Source organism: Seriola aureovittata, chromosome 6 (genome assembly GCF_021018895.1).
Source record: "Seriola aureovittata isolate HTS-2021-v1 ecotype China chromosome 6, ASM2101889v1, whole genome shotgun sequence".
Taxonomy (NCBI): Eukaryota; Metazoa; Chordata; class Actinopteri; order Carangiformes; family Carangidae; genus Seriola; species Seriola aureovittata.
In genome coordinates, this window is record NC_079369.1 from 4,723,794 (window position 1) to 4,749,261 (window position 25,468).

General features: G+C 42.1%; 1 protein-coding gene across 3 annotated transcripts; it reads left to right on the top strand.

Moving 5' to 3' along the window:
* Positions 1–25,383, top strand: btbd8 (BTB domain containing 8). 3 transcript variants are annotated; one of them, XM_056379168.1, is made up of 19 exons: positions 1–30; positions 957–1,075; positions 3,377–3,556; positions 4,858–4,982; positions 5,966–6,083; positions 7,997–8,086; positions 8,832–8,912; positions 9,024–9,120; positions 10,386–10,474; positions 11,565–11,667; positions 12,139–12,342; positions 12,428–12,598; positions 14,881–15,016; positions 15,955–16,016; positions 16,645–17,188; positions 18,154–18,238; positions 19,846–19,970; positions 20,057–22,015; positions 24,443–25,383. In XM_056379168.1, the coding sequence occupies exons 2-19, from the start codon at positions 972–974 to the stop codon at positions 24,940–24,942; spliced, it is 4,773 nt and encodes a 1,590-aa protein (XP_056235143.1). In that variant the 5' UTR covers positions 1–30; positions 957–971; the 3' UTR covers positions 24,943–25,383. The 3 variants fall into 3 exon arrangements, with proteins under 3 accessions (XP_056235143.1, XP_056235145.1, XP_056235144.1); XM_056379170.1 differs by having other exon boundaries at positions 12,160–12,342; XM_056379169.1 differs by lacking the exon at positions 1–30 and adding an exon at positions 40–161.
* The last annotated feature ends 85 nt before the right edge of the window (positions 25,384–25,468 follow it).

Consider the following 25,468-nt stretch of genomic DNA (forward strand, 5'->3'; position numbering starts at 1 on the left):
CAGCGTGCAGCAGTGATGTCAACAACATCGGTCAGTGGGTCAGCCTTCAGTAAATGAAGATAGTGTACTAATGCTTGTAACCGAGCCTCATATTGATGGACATTTATCGGCTGAAATGAATTTTTGCAGGTCTACGTGTCACCGGGCTTTCAGGGTTTAAGGTTCGGGAAGATAACGAACTACTAACGGTAGCTCCCGTTAGCTAGCGCTAGCATGCTAGCCGTGGGAAATGAGAGTGATAATCTTACAGCACAGACTGTGTCACCTGAGAAAGAGCAAATACATATGTCCGCATAGGTGTGCGTGTGTGTGTGAAAGAGGGAGAATGCGAGTGAGTGTCTTTTATTTCGGATAAAGGCTTCTTGAGAATAAATGAAACTTGTCGTCAAATGCAGACAAACTGGCGTTGCTACCGGGAGTGTTTTCTCCTGGAAGCGTAAGAAGGCTGGTCTTTAACTATTATTGAAGCTAATTTTGTTGTTTTACCCATACGGTTAATTCATTCTCTTGGTCACGTAACAGTTTCTGAATTTGTGTTGCTGTCGCGGTCATCTCTTCCCATTTCCATAGATTTTGTTCAAATGGGTAAAACAGCGCCTCTCTGGTTTGCAATAGTTCGTAAACGTAAGTCAGTTTGTGTGGATGGTGTTGCTCATTACAGCAGAGGTAATTGTAAAGTCACCGAGAGGAGCCGGGTTAAGTTAAAAGCATATCATTTAATAAAAAATATAAAAGTTGGGCATATGTGGCTTGTTGAAACCTTAATAGGGTAATTGATGGTAAAGCAAAACCAGCTGGTATATTTCTCACAATGTATGCAGGTTTTTAGATGACCTGTTTCATTTCGCTTCCTCAGCATGGTTCCACTACATGCCATTTGATGTTATCTCGTTGTCCTCTTCTAGAGGACTGTAACAGATTCACAGGCTGAAGTCTCTTTTTTGTCTCTACCTTAGAGAACATAGTGAACCATGATTACCACAGAGGCTGCAAGAGACTTCCAGGCCAAAGAGCGCAGATACAAAGAGCAGCTGAGGAGATGTTTATCATCTGCCTTGTCTGCAGACCTTAACAGGTAAGGCATGTGACAGTACGCTGCTGAACTGCAAAGGCATGTGACAAATGTCAGTTACAAAGACCCATGTCTTGGAAGTTTTCACGCTGCAGTCAAAGCAATACAGGACTGTGAAATGAAAAAAGAAAAAGACCCTTGCTGCTTCTGCAGTTTCTTTTAAAGACACTTAAATGGCCTGCCATCACCCAGTTAGTAGCCAGGTTTCCATGCAAATGAAGCGCAAAGTTTGACAGAATTTCCATAAAATCTGGAAAAGAAAATGTGAACTAATGTGTGTTTCCATTAACTGCTTAGACTGCTGGTGGTGCTAATTCTCCAGTCAGGTGCCATTAAACCACTGAAGAGGAAGAGCAGTGGAAAACATGATGGAAATGTGTTTTTTTTTAATTTTACATTTTTTTATTTGAATTCATGGATTAATAAGAATGTTACAGTTTCCTCATCGATCCACACAGATGTTATGTTTTCATCAGTTGCTATTTTTCATCTCTTCAGTTGAGCAGAGACTTCAGTCAATGTTTAGGTCACTAAGGTTCACTAAGTCAATTTTCATTGTACTTTGTCACATTTGGTACACCAACCTTCGACCTCAGCCAAGTGTTAAATCTTTGTGGTGAAAGTTCAGGTGTTTTTTAAAGATTTTTTTCATGTGCCAAATTGACAATGCGCTTAAATACATGTGGTTGGAAGCACAGTTATATATCTGAACTGTGGGTTCCCTTTTAAGCATTTAAAAGGTCATTCCTCCAATTGTACACATATTCCGTGTGTTTATCACAAGGAGTACTACTGTGAACATTTGTGAAAACAATTTTATAATGTCCCCTGTGTCTCTGAAGGGAGCTGACATTATGGGAAATATATATTTTGAGCTTTCTGCATATGAGGGACTAAAAGTCAAGGTATCTCAACTTCTAATACTTTGATTTTGACCATTCTCTTTCCTTGAGTCACCCAACTGTGTGGAAGTACAATACTAAAATCTTCAAACTGCGTCTCAAAGTCTTCCTCTTCCTTCCTCCTTTTAGTTTTAACTAACTTTAACCACTATTTACTACTTGTTATACTACCATTACTTTTATTAGCATTTTTATTACTTAAACTTAAGGTGGTTGAAGTCTCTCAACCTTCAGTTAATATGTTTTTGTCAAACTACTCTTTCCAAGGTCAGGAACGTACTTCCACTCAACGTTAACAGTTGTTTCTGTGCTAATGTGAAAAGAGTATATAGAGTATATAAAAGAGCTCCCCACACACGCTTAAACACAAAGTCAAAACTTATTTTGTTTTGTAGAATGTACAAACCTCTACAACTATAACTACAACTACATAATCATGTAGAACAGATTTACAGGAAGTTGTTACCTTTAGAAGAACGTACACATACTTTTAGCTATCAACAACCAGTATGGCCTGCCTGGCAGGTCTATTGATTACAGGTCTGATGTCACTCTGAGATTTCTTTTAGCACAGACACGAGTTAGTAGAATGGCTGAATCACTGACAATGACTTTACTGTCAGTGATGTCCTTTCTCTAGTTCACTATTATACAGAAAAGGTCCATTGTGAAAATGCAATATAGTCACATTTGACCAAAAGCAAAAAGGAAGAACAAAGTAAAATCCAGCTCTTAATCATAGATTTACTCCTAGAATTGACCAAACTTTACACATTTGTTTCATATAAAAGTATAACATTAGCCGAGGGCGAGGTTTTACCTCAGATAAAAGGATCATTGGATTTGTAAAATAAAACATAGGGCGAAGCTGCAATATATTCACTGGTGAGTGAACCTTGACAGTGAAGTAGCTCACGTGGATTTGAGCAGTTCATTGGGTTTGGGTCTCCTTGTTGCCTTCAGGCACTTCTCATCAGAGGGTTACAGAAATGGACACAGCACCAGGCAGCATTTGAACTTATACTGCCCAACTGGCCTTGGGCTTACTCATTTCTGGGTCACCCAGATCAGTCATTGAGGCAGGATGAGAGATAATGATGGGGAGGAATAAATGGACTGCCTCAGGACTGTACTTGTGTTATTGTGAAGTGGCGAAATAGGCCATAAAATTAATCTTGGAATCTTACAGGTTTGTTAAGACTGACTTTTTATATTTTCACTTTTCTATCTCGGCATTTAATATGAACATTTTGCAAACTTGGCTCCAATAAAGGTAACTGTGTATTGTATTTTCAGTAGTAATTTATTACACTGATGGTCTATATGTCCATTTCTTTCTATAATCCATTAGTAGAAAAGCATTTTTAGGGAATTGTGTCTGATAAATGATGTGTTTCCTCAGGTTGCTGCAGGAGGAGCTGGAAGCTGATGTGTCTCTGTGTGTTGCCTCAGGCTCACTGCGAGCACACAGAGCCGTACTGTTGGCCAGAGCTCCTCATGTCTTTCAGAGACAGATGCACAAAGATCCCGCCATCATCAATCTGCCTGGCTATGAGCTGTCCGGGCTGAAAGATTTCCTCAGGTAGGCAGTGGGTTCAAGTGATGATCACAGCATATATTTGCTCTTTTTATTTTTGGGATTAAACAACTTCTTTTTGCCCACTTAATAGTTTCACATGAAGCCTCTTTTATCCTTCTCTCTAAGTGTTACAGTTTCAGTGTTCCTCTGACAGGGGGCGCCAAGCGCACCATCTTGAATCTGCACTATGTTTCAAGGAGCATTGTAAATGCTGCATCCGTTGAATAATGAATAGCCCATCGCATTTTCGTTTGTTGTCAAGGCTTTACAGTTTGGTCTCTTGAAGTGCACAACTCTTTGATCCACTGATTTGTGTCTGTGTCTCATTAACAATTTATAATTAGGACTAGCAGTCAACCTATTTTTGTTACAGTGTCTGTTACACTTACAACAGTAAGTTAGAAAATGACACCACAGAGCATGAGTGACATCACAGGGAGGAGAATTTCATAAAGTTGCCAATATGTTTCCTGAGGTTTGCTACCTATACTAAAATTACTTTTTTTTCTATTACTTCATTTGTGGATTATGAACTTGACATCTTTCTTTTTTTTTAGCAGCGTGCCAAACTTCACACTGGCCTGACTTGAAGTGTCCAGAACTGTTTTGGTTCTGCTGTGATTTTTCAAGCTCGGCTTAAAGCAGTAACCAAGTGCCCATATTTACATTGAAAGCGTTTTTGCAGGTTCGTGTGGACATAAGTATGTGAACCTATCCTTTGAACCCTAGTCCACCAGGCTGCCAAATTTAATTTCAGCACAGGATTTTATAGACGCATTCTAGTTGTTATATGGTCGCCCTCTCCGGGCTGGCTCCCCTCAGAGCTGTTCTGAGCACAACTGTCTGGCAGGAGACCTAGGACTCACTGGATGGATTACATCACCCAGCTGGCCTGGCAGCATTTGGCATCTCTTGTTTCTGGAGGGAACTGCTGGGGAAAAGGGATGTCTGGGTGGCTCTGCTCAGGCTTTTGCCACTTTGACAATGATCGTGGCAACAATTCAAAAATAGGTGGATAGAAAGTGAACAACAATGCATCCTGGCAGAACGGGCCACGGTGCTGCAGCGTCTTTCAGAGGTAGTTAGGGTTTAACCAGATAACAGGCTGCCTCTGATGCAGAGTAATGTTATGAGTTTGACAGTCACTTTTTAAAATGCTTCACTGTAAAAACAGAAAATCCTGCATAGTTCAGGCTGTGGCTGGCTACTGTGTCACTGAAGTCACAGTGCATCAAGGGAGATTGTAATTTAAATAGGTGTGAAAGCCCTAGTTTTAATTAACCTTTAGAGTCTCTCCCCTGCAGGCGAGTGTACACAGCAGACCACAGCATGCGATCCGTGGAAATAATCCCAGACGTGGAGGGCTTCCTGCCAGAACCAACTCTGTCTGTCCCCGCCCCGGCGGATCTTCATAGTTCCACCGACTCAGGTAAACACATCGACATGCTTTTCTATGGAGGGTTTATTTTAGGTTATATGGCTGCCCGGCTGCCCTCCTTCTCACATTATGTTATCTCAGCCATAATCCACTTAAGAGCTAATCGGATTTGGATCCCAGTTGTTGTTACTGCTAATTGTAGCATGGGCATGCTATGGATAATTCAAAATTGAACTGCTTTAACAAACTTTTTTTCAGTATTTACAGCATTTTTAGTTACATAGTGTAGTTATAGCTGCCTCTGCTTTTTCACACACAAATACACTTATACAGTGGCAAGAAAAAGTATGGGAACCCTTTTAGAATGACCTGGTTTTCTGCATTAATTGCATTCACAAAAGATAATAACACTCGAACAATTAAAATCTTCCTTTTCTTCATTGAGCACACCCATTAAACATTAACAGTACTGGTGGAAAAAGAAGCGAACCGTTGGTCTTAAGAACTGGTCGAACCTGCTTTGGCAGCAGCAACCTCAACTAAACTCTTTCTGTCGCTGCTGATCAGATCTGTACAATGTTCAGGAAAAATTTTGTGCAGTTCTTCTGTATATATCTTCTTATAGAACTGCTTCAGTTCAGCCAAATTCTTGGGATGTCTGCTATGAGTGGCCGTCTTCAGGTCATTCCACAGCATCTCTACTGCGTTAAGGTCTGGCCTCTGATTGGGCCACTCCAGAAGGTGGATTGTGTTTGTTTGAAGTCATTCTGTGGTAGATTTACCACAGCTGTCTAACTGTGGACTGATGAATGTATAAAACTCTTTGATTACTTTGTTCAATATGGACGAGAACAATATTATGATTTGTGTGTTATTAGTTATAATAGAATGCGTTTGTTCACGATCCTAACGTAGATGAAGATCTGACTATATTTGAAGACAAATTAGTTTACTGTTTTCTTTGCCTCAGATGAATGTACACTTAAGGCTTTTGTCTTCATCACTTTCTCCCTCCTGACCTTCCTCTGGACCAGATGCTGTTGTTTTGGAGCCAGCCTCCGGCCTTGGAGCTGACTTGCTGGATCTGTACCAGAGGGGAGAGCAGTGTGACATCACCATCCAAGTAGCGGAGCAGGTCTTCTCCTGCCACAGGTAGAGCGATTTGGTGGTGGCGTCTCGGCCGTCTTTATCGATGCGTTTGGAATCCAAAAGCACAAAGCGTTTCTTTTTGGTTCTCTTAAGAGTGTCATCATAGGTGAAGACGTGGTGAGAGCGTGTTCACTTCACTGCATCACAGCCATATTTACCAGATGTAAAACACTACAGAGGTCGCACATCTGTTGTTGACTCATGGAAGTGTGGAGCAGTGGTGGGTGGTCAATCATTGATGCAGAGGTAGTAGTAGCAGCAGCTGGTTACCATGGAGACAGGTTTCTCCAAGCTCGTGCTCAGGGGAGCAGCCCGGCAGCGAAATCTCGTCGGAGAGAAGAAGCTGGGCTATTTTTCGGTTGCTCTGCAGCAGTGATCTGTATGACAGCTCAGTGTTAGCTGCTGCAGTTCTCACCCAGAGGCTGAACCAGGGCCTCTCCACCCCGACGCACCGCACCTCCACTTGACTGTGTTCATCTAGTTCAATCTCTGCAGATACATTATCTCTTTTTCAGAAGAGAACATGGCCATAAATCTCTGGTAGAAAGAATGTAGAGTAAAATGAATATTCACACACACACAAAAAAACCAAACAAACCCAAACAACATTTACATATAGAATATATAGCACAATAACACAGGACCTGACAAGAGGCATAAAGTAGAGACCTGCTCCATGTCAAGCATTCTTCATGAATTATGTTCTGAATATGGCGTGTGAATATGTTTCCAAATTGAGTTTGTCTCGTAAATTATTCCAGACATGACAGACGTGCTTTTTTTTTTTTTTTTTTTTTTTACAACGTTCAGACTCTGGTGACATTTAAAAAAAAAAAAAAAATCCATCTTGAGGATCCGTGGATTAGAGCTGAAATCTGTTAGAGAAAGCATTTCACAGAGGAAGTTTACAGAGAATGGCTTTAAAAGATTTGGACTTGTGAATTTTCATCTATATTTTCAGTGCGGTCTTTCCAGTTAATGCATATAAATTACAGTGATGGATCTGTGATCTGACACGGCCGATGCTACATAGAACGGTAGACAGGATCAAGCCTACGCAGGAGTGGAACTGATGCATACATGTACAGGAAGTCACCATAATCCAGGACAGATAAAAAAAACTGAACAAGATTTTCTTCTTGCTCCAAATGGAAGAATTTGCTGGTAGCAGGTTGTGGCTCACGACTGTGGCTAGTAGGCAATGAATTTAATATAATATTAATATTATGATATAAGATTTATTTATTTATTTATTTTTATTCAGTTAAAATAATATCAAGGCATATTTTTATTTTTAATGTTGTCTTTCTGAATTTGTGTGTTAGTGTTTTGAAGTGTTTTCAGTTTATTTGTTGGGAACTATTGTTAATCCACATTTGGATGTATACTACTCACATTTAGTGAATATTTGTGGCAGCAGGACAGTGTATGTGGGATTGGGTCAAAATAAACAGCAGTGGCGATGTTCATAGTAATGAAGGAACATGTCGTCCAGTGCAACAATGTGGGTCAGTGATATGCTTTTAATAGTTTTTTGAAAACAATGGGAGTCTGTGGCAAAGCAGAATAAGATAACAGGCTTTATACACAAACAATAGAATTGTTAATAGCATCATTTCACTGGTGGTTTTATTGACAATTAGAAAAAATAGATTATCACCCGACATTAATACAGCCTATTGAGTGCTCTGAACACCATAGTGGTATTGTATTTCCATATCAACGACAATACTATCAGGCCATGGAGAATAAAAACTCATTCTCCAGAGAGTAGAGAACATAAACATATATATTATTTTGTTCTCCCGCTTGTCACTTTAAAGCCACTTAAGTACACACTGGCTCGCCAGATGATGTGAAATATTAAAACGGTGCGTGGATCTGACATGCAACTGCCTGCTTTATTGGGTTTCTAGGGCAATCCTGTGTGCACGGTCTCAGTACTTCCGAGCCATGCTGAGTGGGAGTTGGATGGAGAGCTCCAGACAGTGCATCACTCTGCAAGGGTAAGACCAGTGCATCAGCATCACAGAGCAGCAGGTCACAGGGATCCGTAATACTCCTGGTCTAACAATTCTGCATTACAACAATACAGCAGTACAGCTGAATTACTGCATATACTGCATTAAATATTCATCGCTTGCAACAGAGGTGGCGCCGTACAGTATGAAGTTTCAGTCTCAGTACCACGCCACATACTCAGAGACACACACACACACACACACACACACACAGGCACACACTGCAAGTGGAATCCCAAAAGGTTTGCTCAGATTTCTACTAAACATAGAGGCACATAAATGTCTACTCATCCACTGCCTGCCGAAGAGCCTCCACCACCACCCCCCGCCCCCACTACCACCCGCAGTCTCCTTTCAGAGGCAAACCCTTTTTTTTCCTCCGGGGAGAGACGTGTCACTCGCCTCAGTTTTTCCTGATCTGAGGGTAACGGGGTAGACGAGGCTGTCAGAACGGAGAGCGGCTGCGTTGACGTGCGAAGGAAAATCTGTGAAGTGGCCCTCAGGCTGCAGTCACGTGGACTTAGTGCTGCGTAATATATGGATGATTTTTTCTTTTTTACAGCCATCTCAGTAGTGTTTCCAGCTCTTACATACAAATACACAATATAGATACATTCACCTGAACCGTTTGCCTGGACTCACATTTCGAATATTAAGTTGTGACTGGGAACAATTCTGTACATTAACCTGTCAAATGTGGGTTGTAAACAGATTGTATTAACCCTTTCAGGTTAGGGCCAGATGAGATGGAGATCTTGCTCCAGTACATGTATGGGGGCATTGTGGATCTGCCCGCCGGAGCCAGTGCCAGGTACTCTGTGTGTGTGTGTGTGTGTGTGTGTGTGAATAAACAGAGTGTCCAGAATTAGAAAACAGGCCCAGAAAACAAACTGACCTGCATTTGGTGTCTCGTGTCTTGCAGTCAGGTGGTGCTGGCAGCAGACATGTTGGGTTTGGAGGGGCTGAAAGATGTAGTGGAGATGGTTCTGACCCGCGACTACTGCCGCTTCTTCCCCAAGGTCAGTGCTACAGAAGTAAATCTAGTGAATACCTTAATGGATAGATATCATAGGCTTTTTAGCTTTCAATATGTACTGTACTGTGTGTGTGCCAGGAAGTTTCATGTGTGGCTTTTGTTTTGTTGTTTTTTTGGTGCACAAGTATTCAGTATTCACACTTAATCAATTGGAAATAGATACACAACATCTTTCACCCACAAATTGTACTTTATAAATGTAAAAACAAAACTCACTTTGAATGTACAAATAAAATGTGCCTGCTTAAATCTGAGCATAAATTAAATTAGACTTGGTCATGACGTTGTGCTGGAACTTGTGTTCTGTGTACTTGCAGCTGAGTTTGTGAAGTAGAAACTGGTTAATGTGTGCTTGAAACAAAGTCTGATGCATTTGTCAATAGGGAGTGCTTGATTCGATAAGCATGCAAAGATTCATGCAAATACAAGTACAAATACAAATGCAAACAAGAAAATGGCATTGTGCAAATGTGTTTCATTGAGTTTGCGGCCGTTCTCTGCATGTATTTAGCTCCTGATTTATTTGACAGTAGCTCATTACACAGTCAGACCCTGCACTGAATCTGAGCTTAGCCTCGCAGAGACGCATACTGGGTGCAGCCTGTAGTGACTGTAATGTTCACATTCAAGTTTGATGAATCAGCCTTCAACTATTGGTGTTATAGGAATTTCTAGTTATATACAAGGCTTTATCTATTGCATGATTTTTTTTCTCCGATTACAATCCTCCTCGTTTCTCATGTAAATCCCATTTTTATTATGTACTATGTTTAAGTCTGGTCTTCAAAGACAGAAACTTTTCCTCACAAAAGTCATCGTTGAAAATTGTGTGACCTTTGTAAATCCAGCGGAATACATAATCGCGATTCCACCCTTGAAAGCATATGCCATGTGAAACTCTGACTCCAGTCTTTTGTGTCTGTTTTACAAATCCGGTTCGTGTTTTGGACAGAAGCATCACATGCTCATGAAAAAACAGCACAAAAAAGTCTTTGTAAATCTTGCCCAAAGAGTCAATATTGCACCAGAAACCGACAAATCCCTGTGTTATTCCTTTTGCTTTACACTTGTTGATTTTGTACTTTGCCTGCATGCCCAGTGTCAATAATGCTGTTGTTTCATTCCTCTAAAACTTTACTTCTACATTACCATCTTACAGTACCATATGCCAGTTGGCATGTCACTTTTCAAATCACTGTGTGAATTTAAATGCATTGTTTTGCTTCCTCATTTTCCCCACATTTTCAGCCACTTGATGGAGTTCAGAAAACAGTTCTCGAGTGCCTGTCCCTCACGCACGCCTTAGGCCTTCAAAACCTCCACATGCTGTGTAAGAGGTGAGTGCCTGCAATTTGTATTTCAACATATGGCTGCCTTTCAAGGTTATGGAGCATAAAAACTCAGTCATTAAGTACATAGATATTTAGAAACCTCTCAACATTTCAATAAGTGGTCCTAGAATTTGAATTTTTGTTTAGCTTTACCTCAAAAAAAAAAAGAAGGTGCAACGTATTCCAACCTCGCCACTCTTGCCACTGCAAGTTACATCAGCATCTTGTTGCTAGGTAACCAGCATCTGGGTTCATACTTTCATGTGAAGTGGCCAATGGTTAGGGTTATAACGCAGATTGCTTTAATGTGATTCAGTATACTGTGTGATCAGTATTTGAAATTAAATACACTTCAGGAAGAGGAAAGAATTTACTGAAGGCAGGGTTAGGGTTATTCTTTTCAATGAAGATGTCATTCTTCAAGGTTAAGGTGTCTTCATAGATTGCTGTGTAGCAAAAGACAGATCATAGACGCTAGTATATTGCATAGCACTGAGAAGCTTGATTGTGCACTTGGATCATAATTAACTGGAAATCTAAATGCTGAGAACATGTCTTTATAGTTAAGTATGCTGCACACCTTTCATCACATTCCTTTTAATTAATTTGTTGGCACACACAATTTATCATGTTGAGTTCTCTCGTAGCCAATACTACTGCAAGCTCTCTGCTCTTGCTCACTGCAGTGAGCAGACAAGACGTGTGTGAATGTAGGTCAGGGGGATAGGATGTGGTGAGCAAGCCTGTGAGATGGTTCTGATTTCAGGTGGGGGGGGTGTATTTGGGGTGGGTGGGGGGGATGTTGCCATGTTGTCTCTGCTGAGTCTGATGAGTCACGCGATGGTGACGGTGAACTGAGCTCCGCTGCTTTGTGCAGCGGTGCATTACTGACCTTCTCATCCTCACTCGTTCTGTTGTCCCCTCAAGCAAAGCTCTGCTGACCGCTGCGTGGAGCCTCGGAGGCTGAGACTTCTCAAGGTTAAACTGCAGAGACATAGAAAAGGCTGCCAGGATTTTGTCTGACTCTGACTCGTAAAAATGGTCAAATTGACCAGAAACTGGACGGTCCTGTTACTGTTATGATGTGTGTTTTCAGGTGGGTTGCTGAACATTTTGTGAAGACTTGGTGTGAGAGAAACTTTTCTCTCTTGTCCCCTGAGCTCCACAGAGTCTGTCTAACTGCTGTAACACAAACCATGGTGAGTTCTTCCCCTTCTTCCCCAGTGTCGTCAGCCGCACTGTACTCTCGTAATTGCACAATTATCATCAACCCATTCTGCAGTGTTTTTCCACAGGAAGGAAATTCAAACATGATCTAATCAAAGATGACCTTTATTACATTCTCAGTTATTAAAGACGGGCTAATTTAGGAATATGATGTGCATGCAGACAGATGGGGAGTGATATAGGCTTGTAATTGATAATTGAGTCTTGAGTCTGTCTTTCATCGCTGCAAAAGAGGTGGCGATCATTCTGTGAGTGAAGCAAGACAAATGCACTATTGGTCTCTCTTGGCAAGCACTGAGGTCCAGAGCTGGCCAAGAACTATTACACAATTTGGGGAATCCCTCCACTGACCAACAGGTCCCAGGCAGGAATAACAGTGTGATTCATGAAGGATTGTGTTCATTTGACTTTATGTTGTGTTCTCACTTAGAAAGTTTCTTTAGCTGATAGATGTTTCCATTCAGACTGTGCAGAATGCAGTAACCATGCTCTGTGGCACTGAGCAGTTGCTTGGCAGTCTCCCAGAAGTCAAGTGGGCTCAACAGGTGAGGAGTCTCGCAACAGAGTTACAGGAGGAGAGCCTACGTGTCATTGTCCAGCACCTTCCCAGAGTCACCCTAACTCAGGCCTTCCACGACCTTCGCAGGGTAAGGCAGTTGCTGTAGCCGTTGCTAAAACATTCTCCTTCAGCTCAAGTTTCTCTGGTTTTCAAAGTGTCTGACTCGGTTACAGAGGGAAGAGTTTACCCGGGAGCCCACATTGTTGAAGAAGCTGTGTTCAGCCATCAGGGAAGGGGTGACTGTGGACAACTGCTGTGAGCTTTTTGCTGCTGTGAACTATCTGTGTGGAGATGACATGGAGGAGGACTCTATCCTGGAGCAGAGGAGAGAAAAACAAGAGGAGGTGAAATTAATTACTGGTTACTGACCATTACTGAACCTTTTGACTTTGGCCCTGTTCAGACCTGGCATTAACATGAATCTCAACTGATCTGTTCACATATGGACAGTTTTAAGCACGTGAGTTCCCACCTAACTTTAAAATGTGTCTCCAGTGACCACTTGTGATCGGATCTCAATTCCCTGCTCTATATACAAATAAACACACGTGTTGTTGTTTTTAGCAAATCCGACTGTGACAGACGGGTCCATTATCAACGTGTTTGAGAGAGAGAGAGGCGAGGAGGGGCTGAGCGAATCACTGCACTGCACACAGCTCTAAAATGAAATAAGGTTTTAACCATTTGAAAAAGTAAAATATTTTCGGTTCATGATGAGACTGTGGCAGAGGACATCAGTTGAGCCGGCGGTCCTTCAATGTGGCCCAGGATGCATTTGTGTTCACACTGCTAAAAGAATGTGGCCACATGTGGTCCAGGCCGCCTCCAGATGTGTTCTGAGTGATCGGATCTCAATGCGTCTCGGGTGCGTTCAAACCTGAACTTAGAGTTGTCCACTGGTGAAGGGATCACTTGAGATGGATGTTAATGCCAGGTCTGAACAGGGCCTTTGTCTCTACAGTAGACATCAAACTGTGACCATTAAGCTGTGTTCACATCTCATCTGTGTAGTGCTGTTAAAAGGAAGATTTCCCATTTAGGCTAGCAACAACAATGCATGTCATACTCAGGTACTGACCAAACAACGGCGCTAAGACTGCCTCAGTAGGTGGTTCTTGGTCTGCCTCCAAGAAAACTTTTTAAGCTTTCAACCGCATTTCAGAGTCTTCCTCAGCAGATGGAGTTTGGTGAGTTAGTTAGTCCAAATCATCAGCAGATGCGATTCTTAGAGAAACTAACTGCCAACCATCTAACTCTCATTTGCTGTAGTAGATCATGAGATGCGGTAGAACGCTTTGGAGAAAGGTAGAAAGTGGACATTGAGTTATGGTTGTTTATCTAACCTCCTGTTGTTATTTAAGACAGATGAAGTCTTGTTTTCAATGAATGCTCAAATGCAGGTTTTTATTTGGGAGTGTTAACAGTATTTTACAACCAATGGAAAACAGAAATAAAACTTCCAAGTACAGTGCTGTACAGCTGGACTAAACTGCAGGTGGGAATACAGCTTTAAACTTCTGCTTGAAATGTTTGCTGTCTGTCAGATGACCTCTTTGCCTGAACTAGTTACTGAGAAATCTTTACTTACAATCATTATGTGCTTTCATGTGCTTTGTCATCATGTGATTTACTTCATTCTGGATAAAGGGTGGCAGACAGCAAACTCCACAGTCACTTGGCTTGTTGACACAAAAAATGAAAACACATCAGTGAATCATGCCACTGCACTGAGTGACGTGTAACTTCATTATGATGAACATGGGCACTGTAATGTATTTTTAGTTTATCCTTGCTGTAAATACTCACTAGCACCAAAATCTGCATCAGAAAGAAGTCCCCAGTAAATGCACGATTAGCTCCTGTTTGAGTCATTTTTGAAAAAACATACAGTGCCCTGCAGTTTTTAAGAAATTATTTAGCCTTAAAAAATTGTTTTAAAGATGTTTTATCCTTGGTAGCAACAAATGGGAACATCTAGGCTGGGAAGATTACAAAGTATGGAGAAGCAGACAGGGACTGTTGGTTTTGGTGTTTTCATGAGATTTGTTGACAGTAACAAAACTGCAATACACTTGGTTTTAAGTCTAATCGGTCAGTATTTTGTAAAACAGTTGATATAATACAGACTAAAAAATCAAGGCATGTTAAGCCTGTGAGCTGCCTTCCAGGGGAGAGTGACCTGGCTGCACGCGTTAAAGCGCATAACCTCTGTAAATACTGTACAGTATGGCAGAATGGATTAGGCTGAGGGAGACTGTGACGTGTGCCAGCGGCCTTCACTAATCTGGCTGTATATCTGCTGTTGAGGGGTGTGTGCGGTTCGTGCGGTGGAGGAGGTAGATAGCTCCTCCCTACCTTCCAGCCCTGTTTTTATAATCAGGCGTGGAAACAGGAGTATGGGCATCAGTCGCTGACATCACTGATTTCGCTCAAGGGAGCTCAAGTGGATTCTGCAACAGCGGCAGAGGGGGAGGGAGGGGACAGTGAAAAGGAGGGGAGGGAGGGAGGGAGGAGGGAGGGGAATTTGTTGCCATGGTGAAAGGTCCTTCAAGCAGCTGCTGATTCGCCTGCGCTGTAGCGCACCCCTTTCCATTCTTCTCCTCTCCCTCTCTCTCCTCTGTGTTAGCACCAGCCGTTCAGACACGAGATTTGTATGCTACGTGGTCGGCTGTGGACCTTCCTGCTTCAGACCTTTTACGCGGTCCGCCACACGCAGGGATGGGAGACTCTGTCGTCCAAACACAGAGAGAGGATACTGGCAGGTAAGGAAGGATATTTATAAGCTCTTTCTTTCCAGTCACACTCAGGATATCCGCGCTGCAGTGTGTGTCTGTGTGTGGATGTATGAGTTTTTTTTTTTTTTTTTCTTCCCTAACCCAGCCTAGTGCTGAAGCCGTAGCTCTGCATCATTAGAGGTGAACCAAAGCCCAAGGAACATATGCCGTTGGCTGATTTAACACTTAATGGCTTCTCTCTAAACAGCTGGCCGGCCACTTCTAACCCATTTATTCCTTGGTCAGTGCTGTACTTACACATTTTTGCTTGATTGCTGAGCTACCTTTTTAACTGTCTTGGGCTAACATGGTAAATGCGCCATGCTTGTTTTAAATGGGTGGAAGTGAAAGGCTGGATTCATGTCTTTGTGGATCTGCACATGATCATAAACATCCATAAATACAAATAATATGCTGCTTCCTCACTGTTGGGCGAGTAATGTGTTGAAATGCACTGCATGAATAATTTATTCAGCTGGTATCAGTGTGTGCCTATTGCTGGTCCATTTCTTGCCAGTGTAATCGGATCCACACATGCAAACATTACAAATGCACTTTTTAAAACAGAGTAAATTTTACTGTTTGTTTTTGCTTAAATAAGACAAATCATTAGATTCTGAAATTGTTTATATATGAAGTATAGACATGGCTGTGCTTTGTTTGAAGTAGTGCTTACCAGACATGGCTGACTTATCAGTCTATTGATTTAATGTCTGTGTCCTTATGGTCAAAGAGTAAACACAGGGTGTGGAAACGGGAATTTGTGAATGAAATGAATGGCTCCTCTCGCTCTGATAATGAAGGCTAAGCAGCGCCTTGAAAAAAAATTGATGCGGCCCTTTTTTATCCGTGTTATGCTCAGATTTGAATAATCTGGTTTTTACAGGCATTGGTGATTTTATCTTGCTTTTATCCTGTTGTTACAGATGCTATTGATAAAGGGGACAATAGAAGACTTGGCAAAAGGCCGGTATTCACAAGCTCACAGGTAATATTAATCAACAATTTGGTCTTTTTTTCTTTCTTTTTTATTAAGTTTTGTTTTTGGACCAAAAACAAGAAACAATTTTCAGTTTTATTTGTTATTCAGAACTTTGACTTTTACATCAGCTGATGATGTGAACTTACAAATGTGTTTTAGCTCAGAGAAATCAATGTAAATTTGAGTAATCCCTGTCAGGGATTACAGGTCATGGCCAGCAGATGCCATATGTCATAAATGCCGCACCCTTGCAGCAGAGAGATACGGTATGAAATGAACAGCAGGGCCTCTCTAAACAGATGTATAGCTAAGATAAGCCTGTGCTGAGGTGATCCAGATAGGGATTGCCAACATGTGAGGCATGAGTGGCTGAGAGCAGTGGAGCTGCTACAGATCTCTCAGGAAGTGGTTTGATGGAATCAGAACAGGAGCTTTGCCTCTCTTGAGGCTTTTTTGTGCTGAATCTTTAAATCTGTGAAATAAATTCACAGGTATAATTGTTCCACTGACAGTAAAAGATAATCAGGAGTTTCAGATTTCTTTATTCAGTTTGCAAAAACTGATTAATCAAGTAGATTAATCAAGTTACGTGACTAATATGTGATATGTATACTAATATATTTTTTTCTTGCAGCAAAGGGCCGTAAAATGCCCTTCATCTGCACCTGAGAGTCCTCCTGTGCAAAGGACCCAGAGGGCGTCTGAATACACGACTTCTTCCTCCCGTAGTGCTACATCAGCCATGAAGTCTGATGGACTGGGGACAGCTAACAAACCCGGAGATGGTCACACATCAAAGGCAAAGAATGTAAAGAAGCCAGGAGATCGGAGTGTAGCAGCAAAAGGAAAGACGGCATCAGCTGCTACGCCAGTTGTCAATGGCACCGGAACTGCAGGGGCCAGACGCGATGTAGCCAGCGCCAATGGCCCCAGAAGCTCTCATGGGGCTAAAGAGCAAGAAAAGAAGCCGAACCCAGGTGCAAGGCCTAAAACCTCCCCCCCGAGCTGCACATCCACAAGACAAACAGCGGCAACGAAGGCTCAGAAGAGCTCGACGGGAAAGCCTGACAGCACTGCTGGCACCACCCAAACTCAGCCCATCGCTTCATCCACATCAGGCAGCACCTCGCCAGAGAATGGTGCCAGTAGCCCTCGCAAGGACACCCACTCCATTCCAGGTTTACACTCTTTATTGACTTCGTTACATTTCCTCACTGTGACTGACACCAATTACAGCGTAGTAGATCACTGCAGCCAAGATGATGTGTCTGTAGCTCCAGACATAATAGAGTAGCTGTAATATGAAAGGACCTGCAGACTAGATTCAAGATTCAAAACTTTATTGCCATATCGACATGACTGATTGGAGTTTGCGTTAGTGAGCGCACTTAAAACGACTCATTCTAATTAGTATGATGAATGTTGTGCTGTGGCCTAGAGGGATTTTTTTTTGAGGACGAGGGCAGTGTCAAGTATGAATGTTGATTCATCACGAAACAAAGCGCATGTGTCTGTCCTCGGCAGCCTGCTGGCATCAAACTAACAGCAGAGGTCAAAGCCCTGTACAGCTGTCACACAGGGGGGTTCGACTGATCACTTTGAACTTCAGTGGTAAGGCTGGTTTTGGGGAGGTGGAGTAATCCTATCTCATAGCAGTGTTCTCGGCTTAAGTGGGCCTCAGCTGTCTGTCCTGCTGGTACAAGCGCAGCATGCTTCCCTGTACCCCACCCTGAAAGTGACTTGCTAAACGTCTTTGATGTGAGCTCCTACACAATGCATTGTGGGTACCTGCTACACTAGGACTGGGTATCGAACTTTGATATTTTTATGAAGCGACCAAGATGGTTTGATGATATCGAAGATCGAAAAATGCCTTATCATTCGATACCAAATTTCAATAATGAAGGAGTAAATGAGTAAATCTCATCACTGTCAGGGAGCCAATAAGAATGCAGCATGCTTGGACCAAGCTCTAATGAAGCTGATGATTGGCTGTTTATTATTTACACAAGTGAGTAAAGAGACCGAGCTTAAAAATAATACTAAAATTTGTACCGTAATGTGTATTGCAATTTTTTGTTCTCTCAAAACTGTCTGCTCTGTATACATCAGCTGTACATGTGGTTCATGTTCTGTGTTTTAGGTGCAAAGCCCAAACACCAGGCGAAGGCAGTGACCAAATCCCCACTGACAAAACCTCAGAAATCAGATGCGGCAAAGACCAACAGGTGAGCTTTACGCCTTCCATCATAGCGCTTATCAGTATGATCTCCCATGCTTTTTTGTTTTGTTTTTTTGTGTTCATTGAAATGCTAGATGCAACATTTAAAGGCTGTAATCCATATGCTTTGGATGGATTCATCTTAAGTGCCCTTCTGCTGCTCAACGCCTGAGAAATTTGTAACTCAAGTTGAATTTTGGCCGATTGTCTTCACGGGTTCAGCGAGCATATCGACAATCCAGCGAGCAGTTTGGTTGTTAAGGGTTATGAGAGACCATCATATATCTGCAAATTAACAAAACTCAGAACATAATCAACCTGCTTGAGATATTTTTCATTCTGACACAAATGAATTCAATTTAGTTTACCACTCTGTCTGCCGTCTACGTCATGTGTCGACCCTACATAGCCACAAGTACCGGGGGGGCAGGTTGTGTTGAAGTGACAGGAGAAATCACAAAATGTGGCTGAGAAGAAATCATAGACAGGATAAAGGGCTTGGAATTTGAATCGCACTTTACAAAATAATGAAGATGTGTCATAAGGACAAAAATAATCGAGTAACCCAAAGAATGATCATGAGAAACCAAGTCCCAAAGAAGAGCTGATCGGTGTCTGTCATATCTGTCACAGTCAGCTACACTGAAAGAAGCAAATCAGTTAAACGTTGCAATAAGAATTGAACACCGAGATACGCAACACCATGAGATGGAGCTTTAAGTATTCAGGTTGTAGGAAACCAAGCAAACATACATAAGACGTGTGTGTTCTGTAATGTAATTCTAGGGAAAAGAAGAGGGATGTTGCTGCACACTGTCACCTGGTTGTGTTTTTTTAGGCCACATGTGGCTGACAGGAGGATAAAAGCAGCTGTGCAGCATTTTCTGACAAGCCTCTTATCTGTCCTTCAAAGATGTTAAAAATATCCATTTCACAATCAGCATCATCCAAACTCCATCTGCCCTGGGACCGCATTATTATTCATTATTTTTATTTTTACCAGACTCCCTGGAAAGCAATCATGTGAGTAAGCCAAAAAATAGCTGATAGCTTAATAAAACACATCTCGGTATCCAAATTTTATTTTTCTGGATTTGTGTGCTCCAGCCCGCTATAATCCAGACAAAAAATGTAGGACATTTTAGCATTGAACTCCTCGCTAACCTAGATTTAAGTGACGAGACGTATCATAACATAACATAATCTGTAATATTATCAATGATTGTGTCTAAGGTAGATAAATCTGTCGACCTTGAGCACTTAGCAAATCTCAAACTGTAAAAACGTGCTCTCTGTTTTTGTGTTCCTGAGGTCAGATTTAGTTAAAAACCAGGGAGGAATATCCTTCACAAGGACACAGGTGACAACTTGAAATTCTTTGCATTGATAATCAGATCATGTCTCAGAGCCTTGTCCTTGACAAAATGGGAGAAAAAACTTTGCTGCCCCCCGCTGGTGTTAAATATTAATTCATGATTTACTTTCCCCACAGCTCCTCTCATAAATATTTTTATGATGATGTGACCAAGAGGTATTAATTAATTGGGATGTTGTGGTAAAAACATTTGTGGTCACATTGTTGGTTTATGGCTCTGTCTGTTTCACCAATCACAGTCCTACCAATAAGTCAAGTGTGAGAGAAAGTGGTAAGGTCAAGACCGGTGTAGCTGAGAAAGCGACTACTGCAGTGACAGCAGCAAAAACAGACACCAAGGGAAGAGGCACACCAGACCATCATGGTGAGATGTTCAAATGTTTAGTCAAATATGTGTCAGTGTACTCTGGCAAAGTCTTACTGTTATGTTCTGTTCTGTCTTTGATTTAGTGTCCAAGCATGGATCCGCCATGAAAAAGCCAGCGTCACCAAGGAAAGAAGACGGAAAAGAAGGGTTAAAATCCTCAACGACACACAAAGCAGGCAGTGAAACTCCTAAAAAGATCACAAAACCTGTTTCAGGTACTGGAGCCTCAACTAAATCCAGTGCTAAACCAGCAAAAGCTGCCTCTTCGGCCCTCTCTAAACAATCTTCAGTTGTAGCTACCAAGTCTGGACCAAAGTCAAAAAGTACTGCTGAATTATCTGCGGAGAAGGCTTCACCAAAGTCTGGAGGAATGTCAAAAACCTCTGCTGCCACCAAGAAATCAGGAACTAAAGGAAAAGAGGCAGCCAATAGTAAAAATTCAGACTGTAAAACTGAGCTCGGTGAAACTGAAAACACTGCTCATGCTGCAGTGCATAAAGATAGTATAGAGCTAGCACCCTCTGACCAGCCTGCAGCACACATTACACAGTCAACAAGCCAGGGCGGGGGGGATACACTCAGCCTTCAACTAGACTCGAGCCCTAAGCAGAGTCTCCAGACGACTGAAACACAGTCCGGAAACATTAATGGTGGAGGAGAGGAGCCCAGTGTTACACCAGCAGCTAACAACGTCCCTAATGTTAAATCTGCTAATGCAAACACTTGCAAACAGACTGAGGGGAGTAAAGTGAAACAGTCTCCAAGCGGTGTCATCCCTGCTCACATCAGCACAGGGCAAGTTCACGAGGTCAGCTCGCCAAATTCCCAGAGAGACGCTGAACTCCCCATAGACACCCCCTGCAGCATGGGAAGCACTAACACACCACTAGAGGACTCCTGGAGCGGCATCCACCATCAGGTCAGCCCAGAATCTGAAACTGGCAGCACACACACCACTTCCTCCGATGACATCAAGCCCCGCTCAGAGGACTACGACGCAGGAGGCTCACAAGATGATGACTGCTCCAACGACCGGGGTGTTTCCAAGTGTGGCACCATGCGTTGTCATGACTTTTTGGGTCGCAGTAGTAGTGACACAAGCACCCCAGAAGAGTTGAAGATGTATGAAGGTGGGGCTGGATTGAGAGTGGAGGTGCGGCTGCGTGGGAAAGAGGCAGAGACTACCAGCGAGGAGGAGGGAGTAAGACGTCATCGTTCCTGGTTGCAAAGAGATGAGGTTCATGTAGAGGAGGATCACTCAGAGGTCGAGGCCACTGTGACTGTGAAAAGTGTCCCCGACCACCAGCTGTTCTCCTCTGAGGAGGAAGAGGAGGACGACAACGAAGAGGAGACGGAAGATGAGAGGTCGGAAGTTGAGGTGATACCAGGCCAGGCTCCAGTGCCACCGACTGAGCCTTCACCACACTTTCAGGGGATTGTCAACCTAGCGTTTGACGACGAAGGCGTGGACCAGGAAAATGACCAGCCTGACTACCAGCAGACATCTAATTTCCGTCGGTCAGTGTTACTCTCTGTTGACGAGTGTGAGGAGTTGGGCTCAGAAGAGGGCGGTGTCCAAACTCCACCTCAACATCCCGACGACACTGTGACTCCCTGTGATGTTTTCGAGTCCGACTCTGCAGCTCTTCAATCTAATTGTGCCCCTTCCAGTGACCAGCAGAACCACCTGCCGTGCCATCTTGAAAATGCAGGTATGAAGCACAAAAAACAAGACGAGGAACATGAAGAAAAATCCTCCGTATTCCTTACAGAGATCCAGGAGCCTGTGCAAGAGGAGAGTAATGACATTCAGGTGGATGGAATGAAGTCCAGCGTCCCTACCGTGGACACTGACACCAGAGACCTCCCTCCCCAGGAGCGCCCATGCCACCTGGATCTGCGGCACACCGAACAATACAACGGAGGGCCGCGCAAAAATCACACCAATGCCTCAGAAAGCAAGAAAGCTGATTTACATCTAGACTTAAATGAGCCTCAGTTGACAGGGGACTCTCCTGTACATGCTGCACAGTCTCCAGCAGGTAATGTATGATCTACGGATCCTTCCTAGACCCCAAATCCAAACCCATCTTATCTCCCCTAGTGAAGGTATAGTTTATCCCTGCAAGATTCATTCTACTCTGCTCTGATTCCTAGACCTTACCTATGCCCAACATATACCCATCCCCTCCTTCAGAAAAAGGATATTATTGAGTGTACTAGTTTAGTAACTAGTTATAAATACAAGTTCAAATTCAAATGAAATCGGTGGTCATCATATTTTCATAGCTAAAAGCTTGCTCTCATCTCCACCCATGGATTGTGTAGCTGTTGTAAATTTGAATTTGCAACGTCAATATCCTTTTCAAAGATGGAGATTGGCCTCATCAAAACAATTAATCTAAACTGTACATTTTAAACAACTGAACTACCTTTAGTTGGAGGCATTTAGGCCTTGGTAACTCAGTTTACGCAACAAAAAAAAGGGGGGGGGCAGTGTACATTTCACTAAGACTGATCATAGAATTGTATTTGTCCAAAAGAATCTGCCTTGTGACAAGGCATGTGACATAGTTACACCAATGCACTTTTATGTACATAAGAATAATAATATTTTCTGATTATTTTTGTCATTTTCTTTTATGCAGTCTGGCCTTTTTAAGCCATAGATAATTTGACATAGTTAAGGTACTATATATAACATTTCAACATCAACGTATCATTGCCAAATTAACAGTGATTTGTTGGTGTAATTACTATTACAGTTAGACCGTTGTTGAGAGAATCTTATGTCATGTCACTGATGTGACATGTGATTGAAGCTTGTGTTTCTTAAAATTTAGAATATATTTCCCCAGAAATCCTAGCGCTTTTCTCAGAGGATGCTTTGACAGTGTGTGTCTTTTTTCTTGCTCTTGTTACTTTTTTCTTTTGCTTTATTGTAAAAGATAAATGTGTTTGGCTTTTCATTCACTACACCTTTGCCATTTTTGAGAAACACAAACTTCTGGCTTCACAATCTCTTTTGTGCCATGAAGCACTAACAAATCTTGACCTTGTGGTTCACAACGTTAAATGCAGTGTATCATCACTGGATGCTGCTTGGCTTCTCAGTGATGGTCTTTTTGTTGACAGTAATTATATCAACATCTCACACTTCATTTTAAAAGATTTGTTTATATTAAAATGCTATATGTAGCACCTTTTTAAAAAATTGTGTTAAGGTAAATTTCAACCAAGTTACGATTTTTTTCAAATTTCTGGAAAGTGACTACCTGACACTAAGGTCAAATACAAAATGTTTGTATAAGGTAGACTACACTTAACTGCCACTGCTTCTCAAAAAAGTGTATTATACTTGGAAACTTTTCCCTTGCATCTCCTTGCTGTTTTTCTTTTTCTATTTGAGAATGTACCTGTTCCTGAGTTTTTTTTTTTTTGTTGTTGTTTGTTTTTGCACTGCACACATGCATGCTACTATGAAAGTTAATTTGTCATTCTGCTATGCCATCCATTATTTTTGTCTGTTTTTTTTTTTTTCCCCCCATCGTCCCATTACCCTTTGTCATACCCAGTAGACTTGTGTCTAGATACATAGATGTCCACTTTTTAAGAGAACTATGTTTTGTTGTCTATAAGCTTTTGTTCAGTAGGCTTTGTGTAGTGTCAGTAGCCTCCTATGTACAGTATGTGATGTGTCTCTAGAGCAGCTGTTACGGCTCTGCCATGTCTCTCTTTTTTCCCTATCATACTCAGAAAAAGAAATCCTGCTGCACCATTACTGAGGGTCTATCCCGATGCAAACATGTAAATCATTTTGTGTTCAGCACCACACAGCAATCAGTTACTTCATCCTTTGCCATTTTGAAAAATAGAAAACACAAAGAATGTCAAATAAAACTTGGTGGTGTGCCATCTTTTGTGCTACTAAGTAAAGCACTGTTGCTTGCATTTAGGTTTTTTGACAGTACTGTTCATTAGGTCCGCCCGTTCAAAGACCTGCACATAAATCTCAAAACATATCACTGTTACTTAACGACAAATGCAAAGTTCACTGGTGCCGGCAATGCATGGCTTACTTTGTTTGAACAGGTGGATAAAGAGATGCATTCAGAAAAGCATTCCTCTGTGCATTACCTTTAAGGCAACTGTCCAGCCTTGACATCCATATCTGAAGTGGTTGGTGAGTTACGAACTAATTAATTTAAAATTCATATTGGTAATGGTATGGCTATTTAGCTGACCATAATGTGACCACTGACCAATTCGCTGCTTTCCCACTGTGGCTGCCCTGACCTGACTTCACTATGGAATACATTTTAAAGGACACAGTTGCATTAAGGGTAAACTTTCAGTAATCACTGTTTTATTGTAGTAGGCAGTGACTAGTCTCTGAAATGAATTGATGAAAAAAGAACTGTGGAGGAGTGATCAGTTTGTCATTTTGCAGTATTGTCAATTGTTTTTAGGGGACAATGGTTGTGACAGATTGGATCAAACCTGCAAACATGACCGCCGACCATCCAAAGCCCTCTCTCCCATTTACGAGATGGATGTGGGAGAAGCCTTTGAGCACTGCTTGGACAAGGACAGGAATGTTAAACTGCAAGCAGAGGAAGAAAAGAAAAGAGGAGACGATGACAAAAGCCGTTACTTTGCAGAGCGGGACTGGAGCCTGCTCAGACAGCTCCTCTCAGACCACGAGTCCAGTCTGGGTGTCATAAATCCTGTGCCTGAAGAGCTCAACCTGGCCCAGTACCTTATCAAGCAGACACTGTCCCTATCGCGTGACTGCCTGGACTCCCAGGCTTTCCTGTCCCCTGAGAAGGAGACCTTCAAACGCTGGGCGGAGCTCATCTCACCCATGGAGGACTCCTCCACAAGCATCACTGTGACCAGCTTCTCCCCGGAAGACGCTGCATCTCCACAGGGGGAGTGGACCATTGTGGAACTGGAAACACATCACTGACTGCACAGAGGAGAGCCTGCTGGACAGTTGACACCCTCCTTTTTGAACTTTGAACATATTCACATAAACTTTGTCTTAATTTATTATAATTTATAATCATATTCTGTCTCTCTTTTCATGACGCGTCCTTTTTTCTAGACTCTGCAGAAGTCTGGATTTTGCAGCAGCTTATTGGCGTTCCTCATCATGCTCTCAGTGGACTGTTTCTTAACACGAACGGGCTGTTATGCATGCTGATATTTTTGTATGTTTGACTGTTTAATTGGTGTTGCTTCCAAAACCCTAGAAAAGAATGAGAGTAAAACAAAAGACCATGTCTTTCTCATGACAGTCTTCTGATAAAATGGTTGACTGAAGTTTCTTAAAGAAAAATAATATTGGCCTAATAGCTTGCATTTAGTGTCATATTGAAAATAAAGATTTGTGTTTCTGAAAAAAGAATTGTTCCTCTCTGTCCTCTAACAGATGGATTTTTTTTTTACTTTCGTTTACTCAGCAGGAAAAGCACAGGTGTAATTAATAAATC

Coding starts and splice junctions, on each gene's coding strand:
- btbd8 (XM_056379168.1), top strand. CDS start 972: ATGATTACCACAGAGGCTGCAAGAGACTTCCAGGCCAAAGAGCGCAGA. Junction 8,087..8,831: donor CAGTGCATCACTCTGCAAGG/GTAAGACCAGTG, acceptor TAACCCTTTCAG/GTTAGGGCCAGATGAGATGG. Junction 9,121..10,385: donor ACTGCCGCTTCTTCCCCAAG/GTCAGTGCTACA, acceptor CCACATTTTCAG/CCACTTGATGGAGTTCAGAA.